Raw genomic sequence first — 26037 nt, forward strand, 5'->3', positions numbered from 1 at the left:
AGCAAGAAAGAAGACCTTCCCACAACAAAATAATTTAAAATAAATATTTTTGTTGTATATTTTGAAACGTTATCCACTGAAACTGATATTATCGATAAAAGTGTTTTGTTTTCAAATATATCGGCTCTTCGAAATAATATTTAACGCTGGTCACCCTATCAGCTGTTTTTATTTTTAATAATAAACACCAATGGAATCTCAATTTGATAACACAGAGTGAGTACACTTAAATTATTGCAATAAAGTAACTAATTTTCATATTATTAACAGCGAAAACTATTGGAATCGCTCCTCGAGAGCTGCCTTTAGCTTTGATGATGAAGAGGACGTTGATCTTGGTGATGTGGGCGGCAGAACGAAAATGAGAGAGGGCAGTCAGAGCAGCAAATGGGATAATAATGCAATTTTTAATGACGACACCATCTCTGAGGCCAGCTTTGATAATAGTGCCGCACTAGGCACGCTGAATCATCTGTCAATCAAAGCGATACTGAGCGATGAAGCGCTTAAGATGGTGTTACAGGAACAGGCAGTGGACGATCAAGTTATGCCCAAGGGTGTGACGCCTGAGGAGGAGCTAAAGTTGCTGCGCCGTCAAATACAGAGCACTCTGTACAGCCCCAATCTGGAGCTGACCGCACAGAAGCTGCTGCATGGCAAAGTGGCACCGTTGGAAATGTTCAAATCACTGGTAGAGAAGCGTCAACTGTTGGATGCAGTATTGGCCAACGGTGGTGATGCGATCATTGGAGTACTATTGTTCCTCAAACGAACCCTGAACGCCACCCAGTTCCATGGTATTCTGCAGCAGCGGCCCAAGGCGCTGGAGCACTATCTCAGCTATCTGCGTCAATGTGGCGACGTGAGCAACTATATTGACACGCTGCAGCGCTTCGGGCGTCATCAGGAAGCTGCTCTTAGGCAATTTCAGGCGGCCCTGTCCTGCACTGAATTGGCTACGCGTAAACAACAGCTGCAGCGACTCATCGATGCCTATGCGAGCGCAGGAGTGGGCATAATACCGTTATATGAGCAGGTCTTTCATTCCGCATTGAAGCTCCAGCTGGTCCTGGAGAAGGAGCCCCTAGGTGATCTGAGCCAACGGATCGGTGACGACCCCACCCCCATAGAGGTACTCTACGCGTGCTGTGCCCAAAACAAGAATTGGAAAGAACAAGACATGCTTAAGATCAGCTCACCCCAGCGCTTTGCCGCCGATCAGGAAATCTCGCCTGCCCAATACGAATGGACGGCCCTAAATGAACGCGCCCAGTCACAGGCCTACGCGGATCTGGAGTGCATCTTTGAGCGTGTGTCCGGCTGGCATCCGCTCAAATCGAAGCAGTTCCACATCAGCTTCGATCTGACCCTAGCCGTGCAGCGTCTCTTTGAGCTGCAGGCGCCCGCCACAGTGCTGCAGCTCTTCCTGTCAAAGATGAGCAACAGTCCCGAGAAGCTGGTGCTGGCACAACGGGTCAAATGCATAAAGGCCGTCATCGATGCCATGGTCAGTATGAAGCAGCAACAGGAACTGCAGCAATTGAAGCAAACTCTGCCCGATCGTTCCGAGGAGCAGTTCTACTGCGAGAATGCGCTCAGAGCCCTGCAAAGCAAACGATGGACCACGGACAACATAAAACTGAAGCTGTAGCGAGCCATCATCAACTGACTTTGTATAAATGTAGTTTTTATTACTTTTATCATATTCGTAATTTATTAAAAATGTTACTTTATATATGTATTAAATAATTTGCAAATCACAAGCTGAATATCAATCAAATAAGTGTGTGTGTGTGTGTCTGTTCTGTCCTTTAAACATTTTGTTATCGTTTTCCTTTTTTTATTGAGTAAACAAAAAGCGCGTTAAACCAATTCGCAAACAAAGCACTACAAGAAAATTAAATTTAAACAATTTGTTTGCCTTAAATATTTGACTTAAACAACATCGCTGTAAAAGCTATTTATATAAATATGCGCAGCAAAACCGCAAACAACAATTATTTTTAATTAAGTATAAACATGTGTATGTATGTGTGTGTGTGTAAGTGTGGGGGCGGGTAATAGGCAATAATATAATATAATAATATAATATTCACTTATGTAAGTGTGTGTGTGTGTGTGTGTGTATGTGTGTGGTGTGTGGTATCTGGGCGGGCACAGCTAAAGACGCCATTATTGATCTTTGGTTTCCTGCTCGAATTGACAACAAATCGTAAAACTTTAAAATTATAACCAAATAAGTAATTAAATACAAAATAATATATATATATATATAGAAATATACACATGATAAACTTTCAACTTAGGCAAAGTTGAATGTGGGGAGGAAAACAAAGAGTTAACAAAATTCAAAGCAAGAACCGCGATTCCCTCGAGCGTCGCCAGTGACCACATAGCCAAAGCCACTGCTAATTGCTGCCTCCGCTGGCATCCTGATCACAGTAGCTGAGCAGACGCTGGCACAGAGTCGTCTTGAACTTGACCGTAAAACTATCGAAAATGGCATCCGTATCCTGCAGCACACTCGACGACGTCGCTTGATTGCTATCCGATGCCGCAATCAGCGACTTGAACTTCTGATTGAGATTCTGCTCGAGCGCCGAGTTGTTGTTGTTAAAGTAGAATACGTAGGCCAGCTCCAGCAGATAGTAGTCCAGATCGGCCATGAAGTAGCGCTCGCACTCGAGCATATCGAACTTCTGCTCCAGAAAGTGTACACACATATGATAGATAAGGTGCTTGAGATCGGATCGATGCAGGGGCACATAGCCCGTGTCCTTGCTGAAGTACTCAAATAGCTTGAGAGTGCGCTGCGAGCTGTCGCAGCTCTGCAGGCAGAGCTGAAAGGCCTCCACGAATCGAAAGTTGAGCATACAGATCCTAATGCGATATTCGTTGCGCAGCGGACGTGAAAATTCGGCTATTTTGTCCGGGTTGTATAGCCCGTGGAAGGCATACAGGCAGTAGTGTATATAATGGCGCAGCGCTTGCAATACGTTCGCATCGCCGGCGTCTGAGCTGGGCGTACAGGTGCTGGCATCATCTCGATCACCCAGCAGTGGAGCTGCATTGTCGGCCATTCCCGGCGCCTCCTGGTTGGGCAAGGGCAAATAGCTTTGCTCATCCGGCGAGTAGTCCAGCTCCAGCGAGCTGTTGCCATCGATTATCTGCTGTGCATTGTATGAGTAGCTAGCATCGTTGTGGCTCAGATTCTCCAGGCTGCTCAGCAGGTCATCCGAGTCTTGGCCAGTGACCGCCTGTTCTGTGCTGGACTTGTAGTTGAGCGTTTCGGGTGAGTAGCGATGCTCGAAGCTGATATTCGCCTGCTGCAAGAAGTGCGGCTGATATGGCGGAATCACCTTCAAGTAGCGCACTGGTTCCTGATCCAAACGGATGCGAGGACGAGGCAAATTAATCTCCACCGGCACATCAATGCATTGGGTCTCGAAACGCATTAGCCGCTTGGTGGTGGGCAGGCACACGACCCGCTGTCGCATGCGATCCAAGCTGGCGCCCAAGTCGCGCCCGCACTGACCATTCGAGTTACCACCAAAGGCCTTCACAATGTGATCGGTGGTCATGACTAGGGTGAAATCAGCGCCGCAATCCACATACATTGGCCTCTCGATGCTGTCGATGGGCGATGGTTTGAGGACGGCTCGCCGATCTTTGTCCTCGGTGCCGAGCTGATGCTCCAGATTCTTCCCCCACGTGTAAAGCGTGCACGAAGACGATATCAATGCAAAGTGAAACAAGCCGCTGGAGATCTTTCAGCAGCAAGAGAAACACTAATTAATATTAACAATTATCAGAAGCACGCTCATGAATCTACCTGTAATATTTTCCCAGCTACCTCGCTGGTATCAACTAGATGTGGCTTCAAGTGCTCCGTCGGATCTATCTCGGGAAAGACGGGCTGCGCATTTACGTTGGCAGATGCTGCCGGCATTGGCTCTGCAGTATTATTGATCACTGAGATATTTTCCGTAGCATCAGATGGCAAAGCCTCATCCTGGGCGGACTCTTTGGTTTCTCCACTGGACTTGGGTATGGCGCCTGCCACAACAGCTGCATACGATGTGCTCGGCTCCACCAAGACGCTGTTGTTGCTAGGCGCTGGCAGCAGCGTCTCCTCCAGTCGCTTACTCAGCAGCTCACGCTGTTGATTCTCCTCCAGCTTCTGCTTGGCATTGGCGCGACGCCTTATTTGATTGGCCAGCCGCAATGCCTGGGGTGAGCTGCCCCAGGTATACATGCGTTCCTGTTCATCTACAGCTAGCTAAACAAACAAATATGTTCGAATGAGGGCTTCATTTCAGTCAGTTTTTTGCTTGCTCACATTTGTAAAAAATTTCGTATGTATCAGTCTTAAGCCGCAGTCGTTGCCCAATTCCAAGCGCAATGGCACACTCGTCTTGGTGTCCTGATTCTGGTCGGCATTGCCAGTGCCCAGCTGCCCAAAATGATTGGAGCCAAACACATAGAGCTCGTTGCCACTGCTATTAGCCTCTGTATAGTTGTCTGGGGATGCTTGGCAGAGCACCAAACTGTGCGCATGCCCCAGCGAAATTTGTAATATTTTCTATGACAAGCAAATAGAATTACGTTAGATAATGATATATAAGCAGCATAAATATGATGCGCACCTTGTACTTAAAGAAACTGACTAGTGTGGGCGTTGGCACGTTCTCACAGCTGCCGTTGCCCAGTTGGCCGTAGATGCCCCAGCTAAGAGAATTCCAATTAGTTTAGTTTGTCAACTTATGGTTAGATTGGATTATATACGATACGCACCCCCACATATAAAGCTTGCCATCAGCAACGGCTGCATTATGATATTGACCCGCCTCCAGCATGGTGATATTCATGCCATCCAAGGCTGTTACCAACATAGGCTGCAAGGCCATTTGCATGTGCTGTCCAACGCCCAGTTGGCAGAGATTATTATTGCCAATGGCGTAGAGCTGTGGAAAGTGATATACTCTATTAGCAACTGGACATGATTGAGTGAGTGAGAGCCAAGGGAGCAAAACCTACTCCATTATTGGTGAGTATGAGTGTATGCTGGCGTCCACACTTGACCGCATGCACCTCCAAATCGAGTTGCGAGAGCAGCTCCAATGTCTTCACCGCATGTGCAGGTTCCGGTGGTTCTACATTAAATATAAACATATATACACTTATATACATAATGAAAATATATAGAATATCCTACCTGTTGATTTCTGGGCGCTATAGCAGCAGGGCACGCCGCTCGAGCCCCAGAAATAGGCCACACCATCCACAACGCAGGCGCAATAGGCACAGCCAGCCGAGATGGGCTTGAAACGTGACGATTCGATGGCAAACTAATAACGTAAACAATTCATAGTTAGATTTACATTATGTCTATTGCTTAATGGTCCGTCCCACTTGCCTGATTGTCCTCATAGCTGATGCGAAAGTTTGACAAAGCATTTACAATAGAGTCGTGCTTGACACGTTGCGCTTCCATATGTGTGAGCACAGCCAAATAGGTTTCGATTAGGCATTTGCTGAACTCAAATATATGTTCATTATTGTCATTGTTGCTTGAGCTGCTGCTGTGCGAAACAATTGGACGCAGCGCGGGCGCAAAAGGATTTAGCTGCATGGCAAGACGCTGCAAACGGACAAACGGAAAACCACATTAGTAAGCATATCAAAAAGGATTTCAGTAACGAAGAGCTCACCTGCAATACACAGGGCCTAATATGCTCCAGCTTGTCCTGTATGAAGGTAAAGTAATCCATTGACACGTGCGGCAAGTATGTGATTGTCTCCATAAATATATTCTCGCTTAGGTTGTACAGGCAGACGTTGAGCTCGTTATACCAGCCAAACTCCTGGGCAACAACACTGACCAACGCATTGAAGGTGTCCAAGCAGACGCCACGCACCTTTGCCAAAATAATCGCAGCCGAAAAGAGACCGCTCTGGCAGAGTACAATGCTGGTCATGTTTGTATGATACTTTGTGTTGGTGACCAAAAAGTTCCTAAAATAAATTTCACATTAATTAAATTGAAATATATAAGACATCCATCACCTACCACAAAGGTAGATAGTTCTTATCGTTGACTGCCTTCTCGGCCAGCGTAATCAACAGCAAATTGGCCAAATGAAACTGGGATGAGGGCGACATTTGTAATGCACTTATGGACTCATCGACACCATAATGATAATCGCTGCACGAGGCTCCAGTATTCTCCACAACGTTCTCATCTTTCACCTTCGCCTGCAAGATGTCGCGCACATCCTCCGAATGCCGATATGTGATATCCGATTGAATGTCCTTCAGCAACGGATGGGACAAGTAGGTCGATCGCAATATATAAGATGACTTTAAGGCCATGGCGCTCAACTGCATCAGCGCATACGTATGTCCATACATGGCCAGCTTGAGGGCCGTTCGTATGGGCTTAACGCGCGCCACATTGTACGTGATCAAGGCCTGGGTAACCTTTTTGCGACGCAACAAATAATCGCCGGCAAACTCAATGCAATGCTCGAAGGTTAAATCGAATGTGTTGCAAAACTCGCGGCACTGATTCCATTCGCTCATCAGCGCAGCATCCAAAAACAATTCAAATGGCTCCTTTCTGCAGGGATATCGAATTTTAATGTATAAGCTGCATTTAGGCGTGTTTCTGTACTCACTTCAGCTGTATGGTATAGACATTCTTGTTGGTTATGACATAGCAAGGATCATAGTTGATCTTGGGGAACTCGGCCTGCATTATCTCCATTTGCCGCAACGAATATTCATTACTGCTATCCGCCGATTCATAGAACTGCACGTAGTCCATTGGGGTATGGATATCCTTGATCTCGAATGCCTTTGCCTTCTCCTCCTTTGTCAGATATTCGGCATTGTTGTTGTTGCCACCCAGACTCCGAAATTGCGCCATTTGATAAAGCTGCAGCACAGTCTCCTGCTCAAAGCGAAATAGCGCCAGCTGCGCCTGCTGATTGAAGCGCTGCGAGGACAAGTAAAGAGAATGAATTGATGTATATATATCGGGTACTATTTCAGCACACACTTACATCATCTTCGGCGGTGTGCAGTGAGGCCATTGCACTGCTGATCACGCTAACCGCATTGATGGCATTGGTGGGCATATCGCTTTGATCGATGCTCGATGCATTACTTGTGCTTGCCGCGCTTGTCTCGTCGCTCTTATTCGTCTGCTCCAGCTTCTCGGTGTCGGCATCTTGACTCTCCTTCTCGGTGTTCGCCATCAGCGGCTCTTCGAGCGATGATGCCGCCGTCGAAGCGCCCGATTCACTGCGCTGATGCAGATCCACATATTGTATGCCATACAGTATGTTCGAGCTAATCAGGATATCTACACAGTGCTGGGGTATCTTATATATGAACAATGGCTTCAGGTTAATATCAATCCGATGCACCGTCAGGCTGCAGTTAGTGCTATGCAAGGCGCTTAACAGATAAGTGCTACGCAGATTCTGTATGTTATAAAACGAGCCGTTCGTGTTCCCCAGAGGCTCCGGCGTAACCGATGGCGAGTCCATAATAGCAAATGTGCCCATGTTTGCCTCCGGCATGACTGCAATCAAACATAAATATATATTAACACACATATATATAAATTTACATATATACCAACTTACATTCATCTATTTTCTGCCGCTGATCGGATAATCGCATTTTAATGGCTTGCAATTTCTTGGACCCGAGACTTTTGAGCGAAGCCAGGCGTGCCCGGGTGGCTGGCAAAAAGCCATCGAAGCTATTCACGCCAATTTGTTGCTGTTGAAAACGAACGCCGGTGCTCTCAGCAAAGGATGGTGGCGGTGGTGGTGACGACGATGACGGCATTGCGGATTCTTCGTTGACCACCACCACATTGGAGTCAACAACGCAGGTGGAAGGCGGAACTGTTTGTGTGCTTGGAGCAATCTCTTCGCTGGCGGGTGGGGCAAAAACATCCTCCTCTAATTGGCTGCTATCCGAGGCCGGATCAGAGCTGTTGCTTTGCCTGACATCATAGCTAGGTCCGCTTTGATTCTTTCCGTGCACGGACATCACAATCTGCCACGCACCCTCGCGAGTCGTCGGCGAACTATCACCAGGATAGACATATTTTATGGCCTTCTGCTCCAGCAGCAACTTGAACTGTGCCTTTACGGAGGATGTGATCTAGTCAAATGGAAAGATAAAGCTGAGTTTGTGAGCTTCCTTTCGTAAAACAGCGACATTAGCTCACCAGCAGCATGACTCCATCGAAGGTATTGTCCTTGCATATAGTCAAACGCACCACGGAACCAGTCTGAATGGCTGTACTGGCAATCATTGGGCAATTTGGACTGAGGCCCACGAAGCAAATCGACCCATCCGAGTAGCCAATGATGGCTCGATTCAAGCCATAATACGTTTTCCACCACACCACTGACAGCGGATACGGGCATGTCTTGGATGCCATGAATGAGGTGGCCATAACCTGGCTATTGCCCGTTGCATCAAAAGGTGGAGCTTGTACTTGGACAGACTCTCCAGGCATATCCATCGAATCGGCGTTGACTAACAAATGCTCTGGGAGCTCATGTCCCAAGGGCTCTTCATCGTCCACATTTTCAGCCTCTTTATCCAGCTTAACATGCTGCAATTGGGCAGCAACCTGATCCAAGTTCCATTGATGCTCCTGACTTTCACTCTGCGCCGTAGAGTAATTGGGACATTTCTTCGAGTTGGGGCATTCGTGGGGGCCAACAAATGGTATTATATAGGACGTCACCTGTGTGGTGCTATACAGTGAACAGCTGGCCAAGTCGTGGGACTTATCGACCAGAGACAGGGCGGGCACAATATGCAGCGTATTGTCGAAACCTGTTGATAGATAGGAGGAAATGGGCATGGTTAGCGCTGGGTTCAGTAACACTTTAATAGACCTGTCTCCCCCTCGCGCTAGCGAAGCAGTCAATCAAAACAAAATGTGCTCAAGAAAATCAATAATGTAAATCGCACACACTCAAACACAAACACGCACAAACCCTCCCTACTACAGCATCAAAAGTAATTTTAGGCTTTACTATGTTGTAGCAGCACCCAACCCTAGCACCCCTAGCACACACACACCTGCCTCAGTTGCCCTTCGCAGTATCACACAACGTCACACATACTTACAGAGAACGAGCAGCCAAATGCCAGCAGGATCGAAGCAGACATCGTGTATGACACGATTGGTGCGACGGAACCAGGAGATCATCTTGAGCACCTCCTGGCCACCGCTGGCGCTGATATAACGCAGCACGATTTCATTTTCCTCGCTGACCAGGCACAGGAACTGCTTTTCATCGAACGGTGTGACTGTGACGGTGGAGAGCTTACAGCTGAAATTCGTAATAAGCGGACGAAGCTCAAAAATCTGCATCTCCTTGAGCTCGGCATGCCCATGCACAGCCATCACTAAATCTTTTTTGTGTGGTCGCTGGCGGACCTGCTTCGAGCGTTTCTTCTTTTATATTTTTTTTGTTGTTGCACAAATCAAATTTTAATTTTTTTTTACTATTGCCATGTTTCCATAGCAAACATTTTACTATCGCATTTACAAGTTATCGAAGATATGCGATAAGCTATTTCCAGTGCACGCATCAAATTAAAGTGCATTTGGAATATGTAGACATGTGTTAAATAAACACAAATATCTCATTTGTGACTGATTTCATTTGTTAGGAAACCAGAATGACTAGCCTGCCGTTAATATCATACTAGACTCAGTTTTAAAATTTATATTGTTATCGATTTGTCATAATTCGTTTCTAGACTTTTAAGCGCAAATCTACGCGTTTGTAGGTAAATAGCTACCTAATAGTTTAATTAATATGTTGCATTATGCGTCTATCTGTTTTTAAGGTTCCTTTTTCTGAACAATACATTAATGAAGGGAATATCATGTCATGACTCAATAATTGCAAAAATTATCAAGTGCTGTAGGAAAAAACTTACAAAATATAAAACCGCCATCGAAAAAAATCAAATCTAAAGCAGTGTTAGAAAACGCCAAATCGAGAAAAAACTAACTGGACACTGATTCCTCGTGATACCAATATCGATACATTTATGCAACTCTACATCCAAAAATAACGGCGCGAATGTAAAATTGGCGTCGCTTGGATTTGCGGATCGCCGAATTGGAACTTTGAAAAACAATTTTCGTAAATAGAACAAAACTAGAATGGAATCACGTTTACCTAAGCCTACGGGTCTAAAGCGTCCCACCCCGTCAATCAAACCAATATTACCCACTGATCGTATAAAAGCGGCTACAAATGCGAACCTAACATACAATGGATCAACAACAATTCAACCGCTAACGAGAGACTTGCAAAACATCATACCGCAAGCAATGAAGCGACAAGGACAAGGAGGTAAGTTTGGCGTTAATTATTGCAATTATTTGATTTTAAATCGTATTGTACACGCAGTTCGAGCCGCCTCGCCCGATCCAATGAAATCCATGAGTGCGCCGAACCGGGCGAAATTGCGACGCAGTCGATCGGCTTGTGACATAAGCGAAATGCGGCAGAATCTCAAGCGGAACGGGATTCCCAATCTGCCAACTATACCAACGAAATGCCCTCGACGTGCTGCAGTACCACCAACTACAACGACGAATCCGACCACTGTGGCTCGTACGGTTCGCGCCGGATCGGCGCCAGTCAAACGCCCCAATGCAGGGTCAGCGCCTCCACCGGCTAGCGTCTCAACGTCTCAGCGTCCATTGCCGCGCACAGGCACAGCAGCAGCGACAGCGACGACTAACAAAACGAAATCCTCTGCAAGCGCTGCTGGTGGCGCCGCAACTGCACCCAAGCGCATTGCTCCTTATGATTTTAAAGCGCGTTTTCACGACTTGCTGGAGAAACACAAGGCGCTCAAAACAAAATATGAGAAGCAAGTAGATGACATGGGCGAACTGGAATCACTGCCCATGCAACTGGAAGAGACACAAGCCAAGCTAATTGAAACAGAATCAACACTTAAGCATGCGCAAACGGATAACGAGTGTCTGCAGCGTCAGGTGAAGCAGCAGACGGAGAAAATTGAGATGATAACCAGCGCATTGGGTGAAACACGACTGGAGTTGCAAGACCTTAAAGTCACGCATCAGGTAAGCCAACAGAGCTAATGCATGTCAGATCGCGGGGTTACATATACTGAATTACAGGATATTAAGTCTGAGCACGAGTTCCTCTCCACTGAGGTCCAGCATCTGCGTAGGCGAAATGAGGAGCTCATACGAAGCAATGAACAGTTGCAGGCCGAACTGAATACGTGCAGGGAGCAGCTATTCCAGTCGAACATCGAGCGCAAGGAACTGCACAACGTGGTCATGGATTTGCGCGGCAATATAAGAGTCTTCTGCCGAGTGCGTCCGCCGCTAGAATCGGAAGCGGGACGTTTGATGTGCAATTGGATATACCATGACGAGGCGACAGTGGAGCTACAGAGTTTAGATGCCCAGGCGAAGAGTAAGATGGGTCAACAGATATTCAATTTCGATCAGGTGTTTCATCCCAATTCGAATCAAATTCATATTTTCGAAATGGTTGCTCCACTGATTCAGTCAGCTCTCGACGGCTATAATATATGCATCTTTGCCTACGGCCAAACGGGCAGTGGAAAAACGTACACGATGGACGGCGTGCCAGACAATGTGGGAGTTATACCACGCACAGTCGATCTACTATTTGACTCCATTAGAAACTATCGTAACTTGGGCTGGGAATATGTTATAAAGGCGACATTTTTGGAAATCTATAATGAAGTGCTGTACGATCTGCTGAGCAACGATCAAAAGGAAATGGAAATCCGGATGGCCAAGAACTGCAACAAGAATGAAATCTATGTATCGAACATAACGGAGGAAACGGTGACAGATCCCAATCACTTACGTCAGCTGATGGAGTTGGCCAAAATGAATCGTGCCACAGCATCCACAGTGGGCAATGAGCGTTCGTCGCGTTCCCATGCGGTCACCAAGTTGGAACTAATCGGCCATCATGCTGAGAAACAGGAGACGTCTATAGGATCCATCAATTTAGTCGATTTGGCCGGCTCGGAATCGCCAAAGACCAGCATCCGAATGACCGAAACCAAAAACATAAATCGTTCGCTCTCCGAACTGACGAATGTGATTTTGGCGCTGCTCCAAAAACAGGATCACATACCGTATCGCAACTCAAAGCTGACTCACTTGTTGATGCCGGCATTGGGTGGTAATTCCAAGACCCTCATGTTCATCAATGTCTCACCGTTCCAGGACTGCTTTCAGGAATCGGTAAAATCGCTCCGCTTCGCCGCCTCCGTCAACTCCTGCAAAGTGGCCAAGGCCAAGCGCAATCGGTTCGTTAACAATTCGAACAACAGCTCCATCAACAGCAGTTCTGAAAAGTAAACCTCTGTCGATTCACGTTCACGATTATAGTAATTATCTGAATTGTCAGCTATTCATTTGTATATCTTGTACTTTTTTAATAATTGATAAAGCATAATCCAAATTTTTACTTCTCTCTCACTGTTATTACTTAATTTATAATTGTATGTGCTTAGTGCAAAAACAAAAACAAAAACAAGCAAAAATAAAAAATATATAACAGATTACGTTTGTTTAGTGCCTACGGCCTGTCGCACTTCTAGCGGGATCTTCTCCACCAGCTCTTGGTGATTGTTGCCAACACTGGCGAGCACTCCCCGTCCATTGACATGCTCCACATTCTCATGGTATTCGTAGTGTTCGCCATTGATGTTGGTTAGAGTTCCACCACTGGCCTCCAGCACAGCTTCTGGTGCACAAGTGTCCCATTTCTTGCAACCGGGCGTGGCAAAGACATAAGCGTGTGCCTTGCCCTCGAGCAGTTGCAACACCTTGAATCCAGCGCCGCCTACCTTGAGCACTTTGCTGGCATTGAACACATCCACTGCCTTTTGATGCAGTGCATTCGAGTGCGAGCGGGTGGTTGTGATAATGAATTCATTGGCTGGCGGTTTGACAGCCGTAAATCCGCCAGTGCCCAAGCCTTTGAGACCCCAAATGGTGCGTCCCAGCTCGCCGCTGGATTGTTGATAAAATGGCTGGTGAATAATGCCACCCACAGCTGAGTTCTTTATGGCTATGCCAATGAGCACCGTCACATGCTCCACAAATCCTATAAGATAATCTGGTTTTAGATAGAACTTTGTTACACAGATCGAGTGTATACCTTGTGTATATTCTGCAGTGCCATCTAAGGGATCAACCCATATGACAAAGTCCTCCGGTTTTGCATCCCTCCAATCCGCTGGGCAGTCTTGCTTGAGGAATGTTTCATCCAGTTCGCCCACCAACCATTCATCGCATACATTCAAATCGGATCCACCTTCCTCACCGATTATCTTAATGCTGGGAAATTTCTTTGCCAAAGATGCAATAATGCACCGTTGCGCCGAACGGTCGGCTTCTGTCTGTGGATCATTTTTGCCCTTATCCACGATGCCGAGGTCGCCCTGCTTGAGAACATCGCGTATGATGACGCCAGCCCGTTTGGCCGTGTTAATGGACAATGCCATTATTCGCATAATAAGTGGTGCGTTCGTGGTCATCTTTTTAAGTCTTGAATTGTTCTGTATGTGGAATGATAACTCCTCCGAAATACTCTGTGCTTCACACTTTCACTTTAATTTATGCAAAAAAAAAAAAAGTTGGCCAAACAGCTGTTATCTGCGCGCTCAAGCAGGGTACGCAACGCATAAGCCATGCAAAAATCAACGTGCAAAATATTATTTTATGCTATGAGGTATATTTTATGGGGTGTATTTTTTTCCGTTTTTCTTTATTGTTTTTTATATATCGAAAGAACAGGTATATTTTTTAGTGCAAATAATTGGCCATTGCGGTCACAGTATACCATCTTTAATGATCAGCTTGTTGTTTAACAGTGTGGCCACGCCATTCTGGAAGTGGCAACGCTGCGGCAAATACAACCTTTGGACCCCCAACCACCCCCTCTCATTTTTAACAATATCTGCTGTTGCTCGGAAGGTAAATTAACATAGAGCACGATTAATAAAATTATATTATGTATATATAATTATTGATTTCTAATTTCTTAGAAAATGGCTCGTGTTTTGGTTGGTGTAAAGCGTGTGATCGACTATGCCGTTAAGGTGAGTAAATTTAGTATGGATCTCCGTTAGATTCTTCTTCTTATCACTTGTTGCGCTTCGTTTTGCGTAATCGTTTTTATTATTCTTAATTAAATATCTTCCGATTGGAACTTGTGTAGGTGCGCGTGAAGCCGGAGAAAAATGGCGTTGTTACTCAAGGTGTTAAACACTCCATGAATCCCTTCGACGAGATCGCCGTTGAGGAGGCCGTCAAGATGAAGGAGAAGAAGCTGGCCTCTGAGGTGATTGCTGTCTCTGTGGGTCCCACGCAATCGCAAGAGGTCATCCGCACTGCCTTGGCCATGGGCGCAGATCGTGGCGTGCACGTTGAGGTGCCAGCCGCCGAATACGATCTGTTGCAGCCGATTCATGTGTCCAAAATACTTGCCAAGCTGGCACTGGACGAGAAGGCCGACTTGGTTATATTGGGCAAGCAGGCAATTGATGATGATGCCAATCAGACGGCACAGATGACCGCCGCCGTGTTGGACTGGCCCCAGGGCACATTCTGCAACAAGGTGGAGAAGACGGATGCAGGTCTGACGATCGCCCGTGAAATCGACGGCGGCCTGGAGACCATCAAGACCAAATTGCCAGCGGTGCTGAGCGCAGATTTGCGCTTGAATACGCCACGTTATGCCACGTTACCTAACATCATGAAGGCCAAGAAGAAGCCACTGAAGAAGGTGACGCCCAAAGATCTAGGTGTTGATACTACGCCACGCATTGAGATTATATCTGTTGAGGATCCACCAGTGCGCCAAGCGGGCGCCGTCGTTGCCGACGTGGATGCTCTAGTGGCCAAGCTGAAGGCTGGCGGTCACATCTAAGCAAGCAACCTATCAAAATTGTGAGCTAAATTCTACGTTCTATTTGATTTTCAATTTAAATTACCTTCTATCAGAAACGTGCATTTATCTAGCCTCTAACGATTGATGTGCCGATTGGAGAGAGCCAACTGTCCCCATAGTGCTTTAAGTCAAATTCAATGTTTTTTATTTTTTTGAATCTGTCGTGTCAAGCCTTAACGAATAAATTGAAGTGATGCTAACATAAAAAACGACTGTGATATACCCTGTATTCCGTCCCGTTTTTCTGCTAACATGTCGCAATACATACATACATACATACATTAATAGAATAACACTCATACATACAATATACTCACGCACGTCGTTTTGCTGCGCATTTTATTCCGTGGCTATGATTCCTAATTTCAAAGTGAAATGTGATATTGAATATGAATGAAATTAAATGAGTATATGAATGGGTATATGTATATATGTAAATACAACTATCATCACAGTTTTAGTGTCAATCTTATAAGTTAACTATTTCACATCTTTCCATTTTCTTTGCACTTGAGATGTGCGAAAAACGCAAGTTAAAATATTGAAGTTCGATAAGATTTTATCTGTTTGTTATCGATGTTTTCAAACTATTTTGACTTGCGCGTGCAATTAGAGGACATGTACCTACATATATATGTACGTATGTACTTATGTTAATTGACTCGGTTGTTGAGCCTGTTAATAATAATTTTATACAAACCTGCATATATCACTAAAATATCATACCATGTGCTACCATTCACAATAGATGTTCAAGGTGCCACGAGGTCGTCCACTGGCCAATTTTGTCACATATCCGTCAATTCCTTTTCAGCGAACGTGGCTCAACTTGACGCACCTAAATCGGAAAAATTTCCTTTACTTGCGGTCGTGCACGTTCCTAAATGGTGTGATCCAGTCACAGGCAAAGCAAAGGCCAATCGATTTAATTTAATATACTTTATTTAGCAAATCAAACTAATTGTTCTTGGTTTTCTCATTCTAACATTATTTGGAGTATTTATAAAAGTATAAAAAATGTGTATAAAATTTATAGATTATGTTTTGCGCTTAACAATATTAAGAGATATAAATTGTTATATAATTATATATGTATGTATATATAAAGTATGACGGACAATAGACACATAGCAGGCAAATATCAAGACATGGCAGGAGCTGGCATAGGAAAATTGCCCTAAATAGGATCTTTAAAAATGGTGTAAAAAATTGCAAAATTGTCGAGTTTTTTGTTTCGAGGTCTTATCATATCCAACTTTTGTTTGTTTGTTTTTGTATCACACTGCTTCAGTCAGCAGCAGCTTAGATTAGTCAGCTGTAGTATTTATAGCATATAATTAATTGCGTCCAGCCGGCGACTTTTCCTTATCGCTGAATAGCAAAATGCGCGTTAGCATCGTTGTGATGCAGGGTATTTGCTTCTGCTGATGCATCTCAGGAGTATCCGGTGTGCAGGACTCGAAATCGACGGCGACACGCTGGCAGACGAATGTGAGCAGGGTGAGAATGTCCATACGCTTGCCATTGGCAGCCAGCTCGGCGCAGAGGCTCTGCATGAACCAACTGCCACGAGTGGTATTCCGCCACGAGTAGAAGCCCGGTATGGTTGAATAGGCGATCAGGAAATCGGCATGGATGGGGATCTTGTAGCTCATGGAGGAGTCGCCATCCGTTTCGGTGCGACCACGTTGCATGGTGACGCCCGTATCCAATCGGTCACCCTGGCAGGCCTGAATGAAGAACAACTTGGGCTTGCCAGCCAGTGTGGGGCAATGATTGGCAGTGAAGTGACTCCAGATGTTGTCCAGCTTATATTGCGTATCCTTGGCATAGATATACCCCATTTCACCGTGCGAGAGTATAGCCACCAATATGCAATCGTTATGCGTGTGATCCTGTGACGCGGCATATTTAATGGTGCTCATAATCTCCTGATAGCGATAATCTTTGTACACACTGACATCAAAATCCAGCTGCTTCAGCACTCGAGACAGATTCTCGCAGTCCACATTTGTGCCTGCACGCGACTTCAGGGTGGGCACATCGAAATGCTCGTGATTGAAGATGATGGCCATGCCGCGATTCTTGTGCCGCATATTGTACTCGGCAGCATGTCGCTCGGTCACCATTTTGGCCACATTCTTGTGATATCCGGAGGAACTGTAGCCATTCGAGGCCAGCTGACCGATGGCGCCGCTACCAAAGTGGCTTTGTTTATAAGCTGTCGAGGTCGATGCACTGGTGCTGCTGCTCGTGCCCACAGAGCCAAAGGCATCGGTTAAGTCGTCTGTATTGGTGGCGGCCTCGATGCGTATGCCTACCTGATCGGTGGACTCGATTTCGTTGTTGCTGCTGCTATTGTTGTTGGCGGCCATTGTGAAAAATTACCCTGTGAATATTTTTTTTTTTTGATGAGTCACACTGCACGGGTATTGTTGCCCAGGCAAACAGTTAATAGCAGAAATTATTTAACAATGCTTCCTTTTGGCATACAAATGTATTTTAACTGCGAACACTTGTTGTTATAACAAAGAAATGCGATGCGAAACTGCAGCGCTGCAGTAGTTTGTCTAGTTTGTTGCGCTCTCTTTGTTTTTTTTATGTTATGGTTTTTGCAAACTTAACATGGCACTGTTCTGTTAATAACAGCATGCAGTATTTTTACTGGTCAGTCTCGCTGTTTTAATTTAAAATGCAACATTCAGTTCGTTTTATAACAAATGTTTTATTTATTTAATTGATTTTCCACTAAAACAAAATTTGGCAAATTGAATTCAGCTGTGGTTGATTTTGATATTTTAATGCTGCTGTAAAGCAGTCCAGCCCACTCAATAACAGAGTGGTGAATTGCAAAATGCAACTCGTTCTTAAATGCGATAATATGCAATGCCAGAATGCTTGCAAATATGAAGATGCTAAAGAATGTTAAGCGAATGAGAAATGAAAGAAAATGAAAACAATAAATCATTTGATGAATTTGAAAAATTGAATAAAACAAACAATTAGTTGAACACGATAATTTGTTTTAAATATACATGAATTCAATATATTTGTGTAAAATGAGATAAACACAATAATATTTTTTATGATTATTACCATTTATTACCACTAATAAATTTAACAATGTGGTATGGTTAGTGGTAATACTCAAATTGCTTAACTTTTCATTCAAAGCTCAGCGCGCGCCCAAATAGCTTGGTTTTGTGACGTCACAGCTTTAACAGAAATTGAGTTCTGTTTACAGCTGCTTTGTGGTGAAAATAACTTATCAGACTAATGTAAATAGATTCAAACGGCAGCGAACGTAAAAACTTGAAATCCAGTAAACCCAGCTTATATGTATGTATGTATATATGCCTGTATGTATGCGCATTTATCCATAATTGTTGTTTTCTTTTCTTTTTCTTTTTGTTATCCGATGTATATATGGGAAGAGTGCCGTTTAAACTAGCATTGAGTATGTATGTATATGTATATGTATGTATGTTTGATATTGGCTTAATCGTAATCAAATTTCAAGCCACTTCCCCTTAAATGTTGCTCGGACCAGTAATCAAATCGTTCTGATATTTCATCTGTCATGTGATTCCGCCAGTCGCCCACTTTGCCCTTGCGTATGAACTTCGTCTCTCGCTGCGGAATCAACTTCTCCATATTGATAGCCCCATTGCTTTGCATGCTGTCAAACTTCAGATGCTGGCAGATGCTCTTCATATTCTCTTCATTAAGCAGCTCCGTAACATTCAGGAATTGAGCACATCGTTTTATCACGGCGGGCAGATCACGCACCATATCCTCGTACTTGATAAACAAGACGTTGTCATCGAAGCTGCGCTTCCAGAAGGGCAGCACATGCTTCCAATAGGAGCCCATGGGCGTGTGCCCGCCCAGAAAGAGGTTCACGAACTGCTCAAATTCTCCATTGATGCCATGGAGCAGTTTGCAGTAGTGATAATACGAAACACACAGATCCTTTGGATTGCGTGCAGTGTACACAATTTTGGGCTTCACCGTGTCCAACTGTGAGGGCAGTAGCTGCCAGGAGAGATGCGACCGCGCATAACGTGGGCGGGGCAGATTTTTAACCAGCTCCACTGTGTTGCCAAAGGCATCGCTGTGGGAGGGTTAAAGCTATACCTGTATACTTGTAAGAAGTAGCGATGGATCTCTTATACGTACGACACCCACTGATGATGATCCGTGCTGAACAGAGCGGATAGCTCGATCAAGGGTGCGCGCATGCGCAAATCTTGCTTGGCCGCCTCGTAATCCAGCTGATGGCCCAACAGCCAGATCATCTCCTGCGCCCATGTCGAGCCGGTGCGAGGGTACGACACCATCCAAACATCATCCTTGTAGATGGGCAAGTCGCGTATAGACTCGCCCATTTCGATATACTTGCGTGGTATGATTAGCTGATCGGGCAGCACCTCCACGAAGCAATCCTGCACTGGAAACACAGCGTTCGTGCGACGCACTATATCTGCATCCAATTCACGGTAGGTGAGCTGCATGATGGCGTTGCTACCTTTTCTCTGCACTGTCAGCCAACGACTGGCTGCAACAGCCAAGTGGAAAGTCAGCCCAAGCGTGCGGTGAAAGTGAGGCTAACGGGAATCCATCTAAGTTTTCCGCAACATGAACTTGTTTTTGCACCAACCGAAAAACAAAAACCGGCTCGCTGCCATCGCGAATGTAAACTGCAGCAGCTCAAATTGTCAGCCAAGTGCTCACCGCTCAATGCTCAAAGCTCAATGTCTAATGTCCCGGCACAAATCCGTCCAAGTTGGTTTACCCCACGCCCATTATCTGGCGTTTTGTTGGGGTTGTTTACGGCTTAATTTGGTATACTATACTACGTAAGTATGATGTTTCAAAGAGACATCGAATTAAGCTAGCATGATACTTATCCAGTTAGGGTTAATGATTTTAAGTTGTCGCCACAGTACCTGAAATTACCTAAATTACAGTTCAGTTCAAGTTTATAGCAAACAGATTTGTATCTCCCACACCCATATTAGCTAGACTTTTGTCGGGGTTGTTTTGGTATCCCATACTTATGGTAGTACTATATTTTAGAGAGACTTCGCAGTGAGTTATCCATTTGGGGTTAACGATTTTTAATTGTCTTTAAAATACCTAAACTTATCTTTATTGTAGTTTAAGTAGCTGTGATCATTCTATCTTTTTCAAAATAAGAGTTAATTTTATAGGCTGGTAAGCAGACAGATTTAATCTGTTTTGCTGTTCAATGAACTTAGCAATCATGAAGAATAGATTATTGTGAAAAATTTGACAAAGAAAAAAAACTTGAGTATATATTCTCTATGTATAAGAAAAAATTTAAGAATACTTTTTAAAATCTAAAAATATTTTAATGATAAAAATTAATTGTATAAAAAAATATAATTAAAATATTAATAAAGAATTTTAAAAATGTTAAATTATTTATTTAAAAATTATAATGAGTCTATACTTCTATCGATAGATCCGTAAATAGGCCTATATGAAATCTTACGCATATTTAATTCACATTAATCTTCATATTCGATTTTTATATTAAAGATGGAAAACGTTTTTTTTTGTTTGTTTTTTGTTTCACTCAAATGTATATATATTAAAATTCTAAAATTATTGATTTTTTTTAAATATTTTAAAATTATTGTATGTGTATATGTTTTGTAAAGAGTAATATGATATGTTATTCAAATATAAATTATCTCGTTACCTTGAAAGTTGATTATTTACATCCTGAACCAAGACATCCTCATACGACTTCCAATTACATTAAGATTTATTGCCATTCGTAATACTATTTACATTGAGAAATTTTTGAATCAACTACATCTATATCATTCTAATAAGCACGCTTAGCAGTCGTCGTTGGTAGTTTGGGGCAACTACAACTCGTTGTGCACGTATTCCGTGGTCACCTTGGCCTCGCCCTCGTGGAAGCCGTTGCAGTCGACGGGATATTTAGCCTGAGGTGAGGGGAGCAACACGATTAGTCGACAAATTCCAAATAGATAACGGTAACAACAATTGGAATGGTTATAGAGACGGATGCTCACCTCGCAATTATATGGCGCATTGATTACACCGAACAGCGTCCAGAATGGTGTACCGGTTTCAGTGCTAATGAAGATCGCGGCACCCATGCTGCCGATCTTAACAATTTTCGGACTAACGCCGGCAATGAGACCGCCGGCCGTTGTCTTCGTCGATTTCTTCGATTCCTGCTGCTGTTGCTGTTCGAGAGCGGCTGCATTCAGCTCACAAAGCACATAGCGATCGCATTGCGGCGACTTGGAGATGAATCTGTAGGCGCGATGGACTTTTAGCACCGGTTCGATAACCTGTTTTGATGCGTTTATCGAACAATCGCAGAAAAAGAAGAAAAATGGGAAAAGAGAAAATTTGTTGTAGCGTAATTAATTGCATTTATGCTATCTGCTTGGCTTAGATTCGTTTTCTGTTTTCTGTTTTCCAATTCGGTTCTGTGGCATGCACTTACCTCTAGGTTGAGCGTATCCGTCAATCGATCGCTGATCTCGGTGGCATTGAACTGCAGCAGGCCACGTGCTTGGCCCAGTTTGAGCAGCTCCTTAGCGTAGCCAACAGCTGGCTTCACGTATTGACGCGAATCAATTTTCACATTCAAATGGTGTTTGGCCACGTGGTTCAAGAGATTTGAAATGGTTTCGCTGGGGCGTGCCGGATCGAAATAGGTTTGCTTGGGATAACCTTGAGACTTCAATAGACCGTTAAACATGATTTGCGCCGTCTGGAAGTATCTGAGGAAAGTGCAAAAAGCAAAAAGAAAAAAATTAAAAAAGAAATGGAAAATCAAATTGTTGCTCATATAATGCTGACGCAGCATTATTAGAGTGAAAGGGCCGCTAGAAAGTGGAAGTTATTATTGTTGTCTAATAACAATGATGATCATGATGATCATAATAATGACGATGATGTTGATGATAATATGCTGATGATAAGCGGGGGCGTGAATAATTAATATAATTGCCAAAAATTTTGCATTTTGATTGTGTCTTGAGTCAGCTTGACCCAAATACTCGCAGCTCGGTGCTTTTTCAAGTATTTACTTTGCCTTTGGCCCACTTCCTCATCCAAACAGGTTTTGCCAACAGCAACAGCAACAGCAACAGCAACAGCAACAGCAACAACAACAACAACCATGCATACTAAATGAACCGTTCTGGCATTCGTATGGTTTATTTGTATGCTTAATGATGCCATCGTCGTTGTAACTGTAACACACACACACAGAGGCATGCAAGCCGACACACACACAGACACACACTCATGCACGCGTGCGCGCACACCCAAATCCGAAAATGCGAAGCCTGCAATTGGATTTGGACTTGAATTCTCTCTTCTCCCCTTCTGCCTTCTCTTCTTCTTATTGTTGTTGACCAGTCAGATTAACAACCATGTTCTAAAAGCTGCCAGCACTAAAAAAGTGTGTCAAAAGGTAAGTGAGCGCGCGAGCGGGCTAGCTTCAAACATGTTCGATGCCAAACAGGTAGCAGCTAACGGTAATTCAACAGGCAGATACAACAACAGCAACACGCAGCTGTTGCGTACTCGCATTTGTATTGCAATTAGACGTAAGCATCGCTGAGAGTTAGAATCATATCACATTAGGGTGCTAAACAGCTTAATACCGTTAAGACAGAGAATCGTGTTCCACAATTAACACGCATCGATCACCCGGCAGACGCTCACCTGAGATAGTTTTCCGGATTGGCTATATAGCTGGCCCAGTCAGCCAAATACAAAGTGGCCGATTTGATCCAGCGACGACGGAAGGATTGATTATTCAGTGACTCGAACAGTTTATCGTAATCGACTTTGCCATCGCGACCCTTGAAGCCCTTTAAACAAGTAAGAAATACATATCGATGAATGAATAATCGATGACATATTACATCGCTCTTATTTGACCTTCGGTTCTTTTTCGAGTAATAATAAATAAAATTTTGAATATTATCGTCACGTACCTTCATTATCTTGTTGACGCCCGACTTCTCGTACAGCGCATCCGCTAGCTCGGAGTTGGAGAAATGATCCCACAGCACGTGCACATGCTCCAGGAATGGTGGCAGGACCCAAGCATGGCTCTTGTGGCGCTCCTGTGTGTGCTGGCCCTCGGGTCCGGCAAAGGAGCTGACTGCCTGCATGATTAGTGGCAACAGGTTCATGAAGCCATTCTCTGTCTCTGGTTCCTCCTCCTTGACGGCTCTCTTTTGCTTCTGATGTTGAAGATTGGCGGGCTTTTCGGGAGCGCCTTGGTTGCCCATGAAAGCGGATGCCACTTGCAGAATGGTGTCCAGGCCAATGCCAGCGCCAGCACCGCCGCCGACGCCGCCACCGCCGCTGCTACCACCACTGCTGCGCTTCTGTGCATCACCAGTATCCTCATCATCGCCTTGGGTGAACATCTCCAGGACATTGCCAATGATGGATGGATCGAAGCCACCGCCACCACCACCTCCATTGCCGCCATGTGCATTGTTAGCCAGCATGCTGCCCAGGCCCGAAAGGATTTGCATGGCGGCTCCTCCACCGCCACCACCGCCTCCACCAGCTTTGCCGTTGGCCTGCATAAAGCTGCCGATTAGGGATGCCACTCCAGCCAACCCAGCGCCACCCCCGCCGGCCGCACCGCCTCCACCGCCGCCACCACCACTATTGGACAATGCCTCCTGTATAAAGACAGAGGCCATATCCAGCAATGGATTCGACTCCTCCTCTTCGGCCATATGGCCAAACGGCTGCGCGCAGAGCAACGCCAGCAGAAGCAGCGCTCGTTTCATATACATTTTTTTGCTTTATACTTTTTTCGGCAAGAACTTTCACAATCACACACTTGAGATACTTTTTTTTCGTATGCTTATATATTATTTCTTTTGTGGCTGGGCCAATTAAACAACAACAACAACAACACAAACGACGCTTCACTGACTTGAGAAATTGGTAGACAAAATCCCAAATCGTTTCTTATGCTGCTACAGTTAAATATGAATAAACATATACTATCTATGTATATGTGAATGTATGTAGGTATGCCTGTGTCCAAGCCCGTAGCGCAGCAAACACAGCCAACACAGACGAAAACTTTCTTTCTTCTGTGCCTCGAAGTCAGTGTGTAACACTTCTTAAGTCGCTCGTCTGGGCAGATGCAACATGTTGCATTCGACCTCGAGCACAGCTGTGTTCGTTGTGCGCGCTCTCCTTTTGGTTTGATCACGCGCGCTCTCTCTATTTCTCTCTGTCTCTCCCACTCTCTTTGGCCTTAAGCTTCTTCACGCCTGCGCCTTGTGTGCGTTGGGCTGTCCACGTCAGTTTGCTGCCCGCATAAACACGTACATGACGTGTGTGTGTGTGTGTGTATATATAAAAAAACTTTTGCGCTGTTCTATGGCTGTGTTGTTGGCTTTTAACTTTGTTTATATTTTCTACCCACTTTCTTTTTACACACACATTCTTAGTGTGTCGCTCTTCTCGTAGTGGCGTGGTCAAAGTCAACGCTTTAACTTTATTTCTCTTTCGTTCTTTATGCTAAGTTAACGCACACACACACGCTTACTCTTGCAGAATGGAATTACATGACAGCAATTCTAACGACATTTTCGAACTGTTATTAAAGCTCATCGAAGCAACAAAACAAAAACAAAATTACTAGATGGAGCGTTTCTATAATAAGTCAAGTTCAACATTCTTGTAAATTTCTTTTATATATTTCTTATAATATTACAGCTGATTCAAGTTAACATTAAGTTAATCTGTTTTTGTAAGAGTATTGAAATTTCGTTGTTGAGAACATTTTAAATCCAAAATAAATGTCGCAACATTAATTTTTAGTTATCGAAGGCAAATGTATATAAACTCAATATAAATTGACGCGATTGAAATTCTCTTCTTCTTGCCCAGATGTGTGCCATGGCCTATTTGTTGTCATTCTTCTTCAACCTGTAGTTGTTGTTGCTCGAATTGAATTCGAAATGAATAATAGATTATTCGATGTGTGCCAGTTACATAAATTTTATTAATCGTCCATGCCCCCTGGTCGACGATCCAACAAACATGTGGGTCCAAACAAAAAATAAGGAGTAAAAAACCTACTAAAAACACTTGCTGGCCGCAGTTTCTTCAATCGCTCGTAGATCCAATTAACGGTGTTCTAAAGTGCAGAAATATTTCAATATATATCGATTATATACCATACATTGTATTAATCTCCACTCACATCGATGCCCACGCCTGCCAATGAGGAGCATTCGTATATTTTCCATGGACGACCCTCGATGCGATTCAGGCCTAGCAGCTCAACAATCATGGAGCTGGGCAGAGCACCAAAGGCATCCTGTTTATTGGCCAGAAGCAGCAGCGGCACATGCGAAAGTCGCTCATCCAGGAGAACCTCGCACAGCTCACAGCGTGCCTCACTCAGACGAGATGCATCCGCGCTGTCGATAACAAAAATCTGCCAAGAATATTAATGAAGTGTATGGGCTGGGCAAGGATTAGGATGTGCCACTTACCAATACATTGGCATCCTTATAGAATGAATGCCACGACTTACGCATTCTACACTGCCCACTCAAATCACGCAAACAAACTTTCATTTTCTTAAATTTCAAATGCCTTTCTGTTAGGTCAACCGTCGGAGTAACCTGCTTGACCTGACCCAAAAGATACACGTATACAGATAAAATAGATGATATGGAATCAAAGATCAGTTTGCTCTTACGGCATCATCGGTTTCCAGGCCGAGACGTGCCGCCAAGGTGCTCTTGCCCGCATTGTTGAGGCCCAGGATGAGTACATTGAACTCCTTCTTGGGCGCTTTGCGCAGCTTGCCCAGGAGCGTGGTCATACCTTTGTTAGGTTGGAAGATTATTTAATTGTTTTGTTTCTGTTTTTGTTTATTTTTTGTGAAGTGTCAGCCGTATACGAGCTACTACTAAGATTTGTA

The 26037-nt window shown here is 44.4% G+C and overlaps 9 protein-coding genes and 1 long non-coding RNA gene across 12 annotated transcripts; 3 read left to right on the forward strand and 7 right to left on the reverse strand.

Annotated features, from left to right (window-relative positions):
* The first annotated feature begins 106 nt into the window (after positions 1 to 106).
* On the forward strand, positions 107 to 1752 carry LOC6575294 (vacuolar protein sorting-associated protein 16B). The gene is made up of 2 exons (XM_002001271.4): positions 107 to 216; positions 271 to 1752. Exons 1-2 carry the CDS (start codon positions 191 to 193, stop codon positions 1649 to 1651), a joined length of 1407 nt encoding a protein of 468 aa, XP_002001307.1. The 5' UTR covers positions 107 to 190; the 3' UTR covers positions 1652 to 1752.
* A 492-nt stretch (positions 1753 to 2244) lies between these two features.
* LOC6575295 lies at positions 2245 to 9590 on the reverse strand. The gene is made up of 15 exons (XM_002001272.4): positions 9166 to 9590; positions 8249 to 8868; positions 7653 to 8181; positions 7065 to 7588; positions 6678 to 6997; positions 6071 to 6619; positions 5712 to 6015; positions 5417 to 5641; positions 5216 to 5348; positions 5038 to 5153; positions 4795 to 4964; positions 4647 to 4728; positions 4340 to 4582; positions 3833 to 4279; positions 2245 to 3767 (listed from the first exon to the last, which is right to left on the reverse strand). The coding sequence occupies exons 1-15, from the start codon at positions 9443 to 9445 to the stop codon at positions 2409 to 2411; spliced, it is 5901 nt and encodes a 1966-aa protein (XP_002001308.1). The 5' UTR covers positions 9446 to 9590; the 3' UTR covers positions 2245 to 2408.
* Positions 9591 to 9724: 134 nt separating this feature from the next.
* LOC6575296 (protein claret segregational) lies at positions 9725 to 12548 on the forward strand. The gene is made up of 4 exons (XM_002001273.4): positions 9725 to 9834; positions 9895 to 10409; positions 10467 to 11152; positions 11210 to 12548. Exons 2-4 carry the CDS (start codon positions 10217 to 10219, stop codon positions 12437 to 12439), a joined length of 2109 nt encoding a protein of 702 aa, XP_002001309.1. The 5' UTR covers positions 9725 to 9834; positions 9895 to 10216; the 3' UTR covers positions 12440 to 12548.
* Positions 12492 to 13773, reverse strand: LOC6575297 (3'(2'),5'-bisphosphate nucleotidase 1). Its single transcript, XM_032733510.2, has 2 exons — positions 13245 to 13773; positions 12492 to 13190 (listed from the first exon to the last, which is right to left on the reverse strand). Exons 1-2 carry the CDS (start codon positions 13621 to 13623, stop codon positions 12643 to 12645), a joined length of 927 nt encoding a protein of 308 aa, XP_032589401.1. The 5' UTR covers positions 13624 to 13773; the 3' UTR covers positions 12492 to 12642.
* A 192-nt stretch (positions 13774 to 13965) lies between these two features.
* On the forward strand, positions 13966 to 15247 carry LOC6575298 (electron transfer flavoprotein subunit beta). Of its 2 annotated transcripts, XM_002001275.4 has the most exons (4): positions 13966 to 14062; positions 14134 to 14187; positions 14307 to 15037; positions 15092 to 15247. In XM_002001275.4, exons 2-3 carry the CDS (start codon positions 14137 to 14139, stop codon positions 15015 to 15017), a joined length of 762 nt encoding a protein of 253 aa, XP_002001311.3. In that variant the 5' UTR covers positions 13966 to 14062; positions 14134 to 14136; the 3' UTR covers positions 15018 to 15037; positions 15092 to 15247. The 2 variants fall into 2 exon arrangements, with proteins under 2 accessions (XP_002001311.3, XP_032589402.1); XM_032733511.2 differs by having other exon boundaries at positions 14307 to 15247.
* On the reverse strand, positions 15060 to 15629 carry LOC116803659. Of its 2 annotated transcripts, none has more exons than XR_001449612.3 (2): positions 15360 to 15629; positions 15060 to 15285 (listed from the first exon to the last, which is right to left on the reverse strand). It is a non-coding gene; the product is annotated as an uncharacterized LOC116803659 (long non-coding RNA). The 2 variants fall into 2 exon arrangements; XR_001449613.3 differs by having other exon boundaries at positions 15356 to 15629.
* A 333-nt stretch (positions 15630 to 15962) lies between these two features.
* Positions 15963 to 17639, reverse strand: LOC6575299 (caspase). The gene has a single exon (XM_002001276.4). The coding sequence runs from the start codon at positions 17411 to 17413 to the stop codon at positions 16376 to 16378; it is 1038 nt and encodes a 345-aa protein (XP_002001312.1). The 5' UTR covers positions 17414 to 17639; the 3' UTR covers positions 15963 to 16375.
* Positions 17640 to 18488: 849 nt separating this feature from the next.
* Positions 18489 to 19552, reverse strand: LOC6575300 (luciferin sulfotransferase). The gene is made up of 2 exons (XM_002001277.4): positions 19218 to 19552; positions 18489 to 19152 (listed from the first exon to the last, which is right to left on the reverse strand). The coding sequence occupies exons 1-2, from the start codon at positions 19550 to 19552 to the stop codon at positions 18537 to 18539; spliced, it is 951 nt and encodes a 316-aa protein (XP_002001313.1). The 3' UTR covers positions 18489 to 18536.
* A 1262-nt stretch (positions 19553 to 20814) lies between these two features.
* Positions 20815 to 24205, reverse strand: LOC6575301. Its single transcript, XM_002001278.4, has 5 exons — positions 23060 to 24205; positions 22785 to 22933; positions 21553 to 21832; positions 21110 to 21394; positions 20815 to 21019 (listed from the first exon to the last, which is right to left on the reverse strand). Exons 1-5 carry the CDS (start codon positions 23879 to 23881, stop codon positions 20939 to 20941), a joined length of 1617 nt encoding a protein of 538 aa, XP_002001314.1. The 5' UTR covers positions 23882 to 24205; the 3' UTR covers positions 20815 to 20938.
* Positions 24206 to 24777: 572 nt separating this feature from the next.
* On the reverse strand, positions 24778 to 26037 carry LOC6575302 (ADP-ribosylation factor-like protein 3). The gene is made up of 4 exons (XM_002001279.4): positions 25813 to 26037; positions 25604 to 25744; positions 25309 to 25545; positions 24778 to 25242 (listed from the first exon to the last, which is right to left on the reverse strand). The coding sequence occupies exons 1-4, from the start codon at positions 25936 to 25938 to the stop codon at positions 25108 to 25110; spliced, it is 639 nt and encodes a 212-aa protein (XP_002001315.2). The 5' UTR covers positions 25939 to 26037; the 3' UTR covers positions 24778 to 25107.

This window comes from Drosophila mojavensis, unplaced genomic scaffold (genome assembly GCF_018153725.1).
Source record: "Drosophila mojavensis isolate 15081-1352.22 unplaced genomic scaffold, ASM1815372v1 contig_231, whole genome shotgun sequence".
Taxonomy (NCBI): domain Eukaryota; kingdom Metazoa; phylum Arthropoda; class Insecta; order Diptera; family Drosophilidae; genus Drosophila; species Drosophila mojavensis.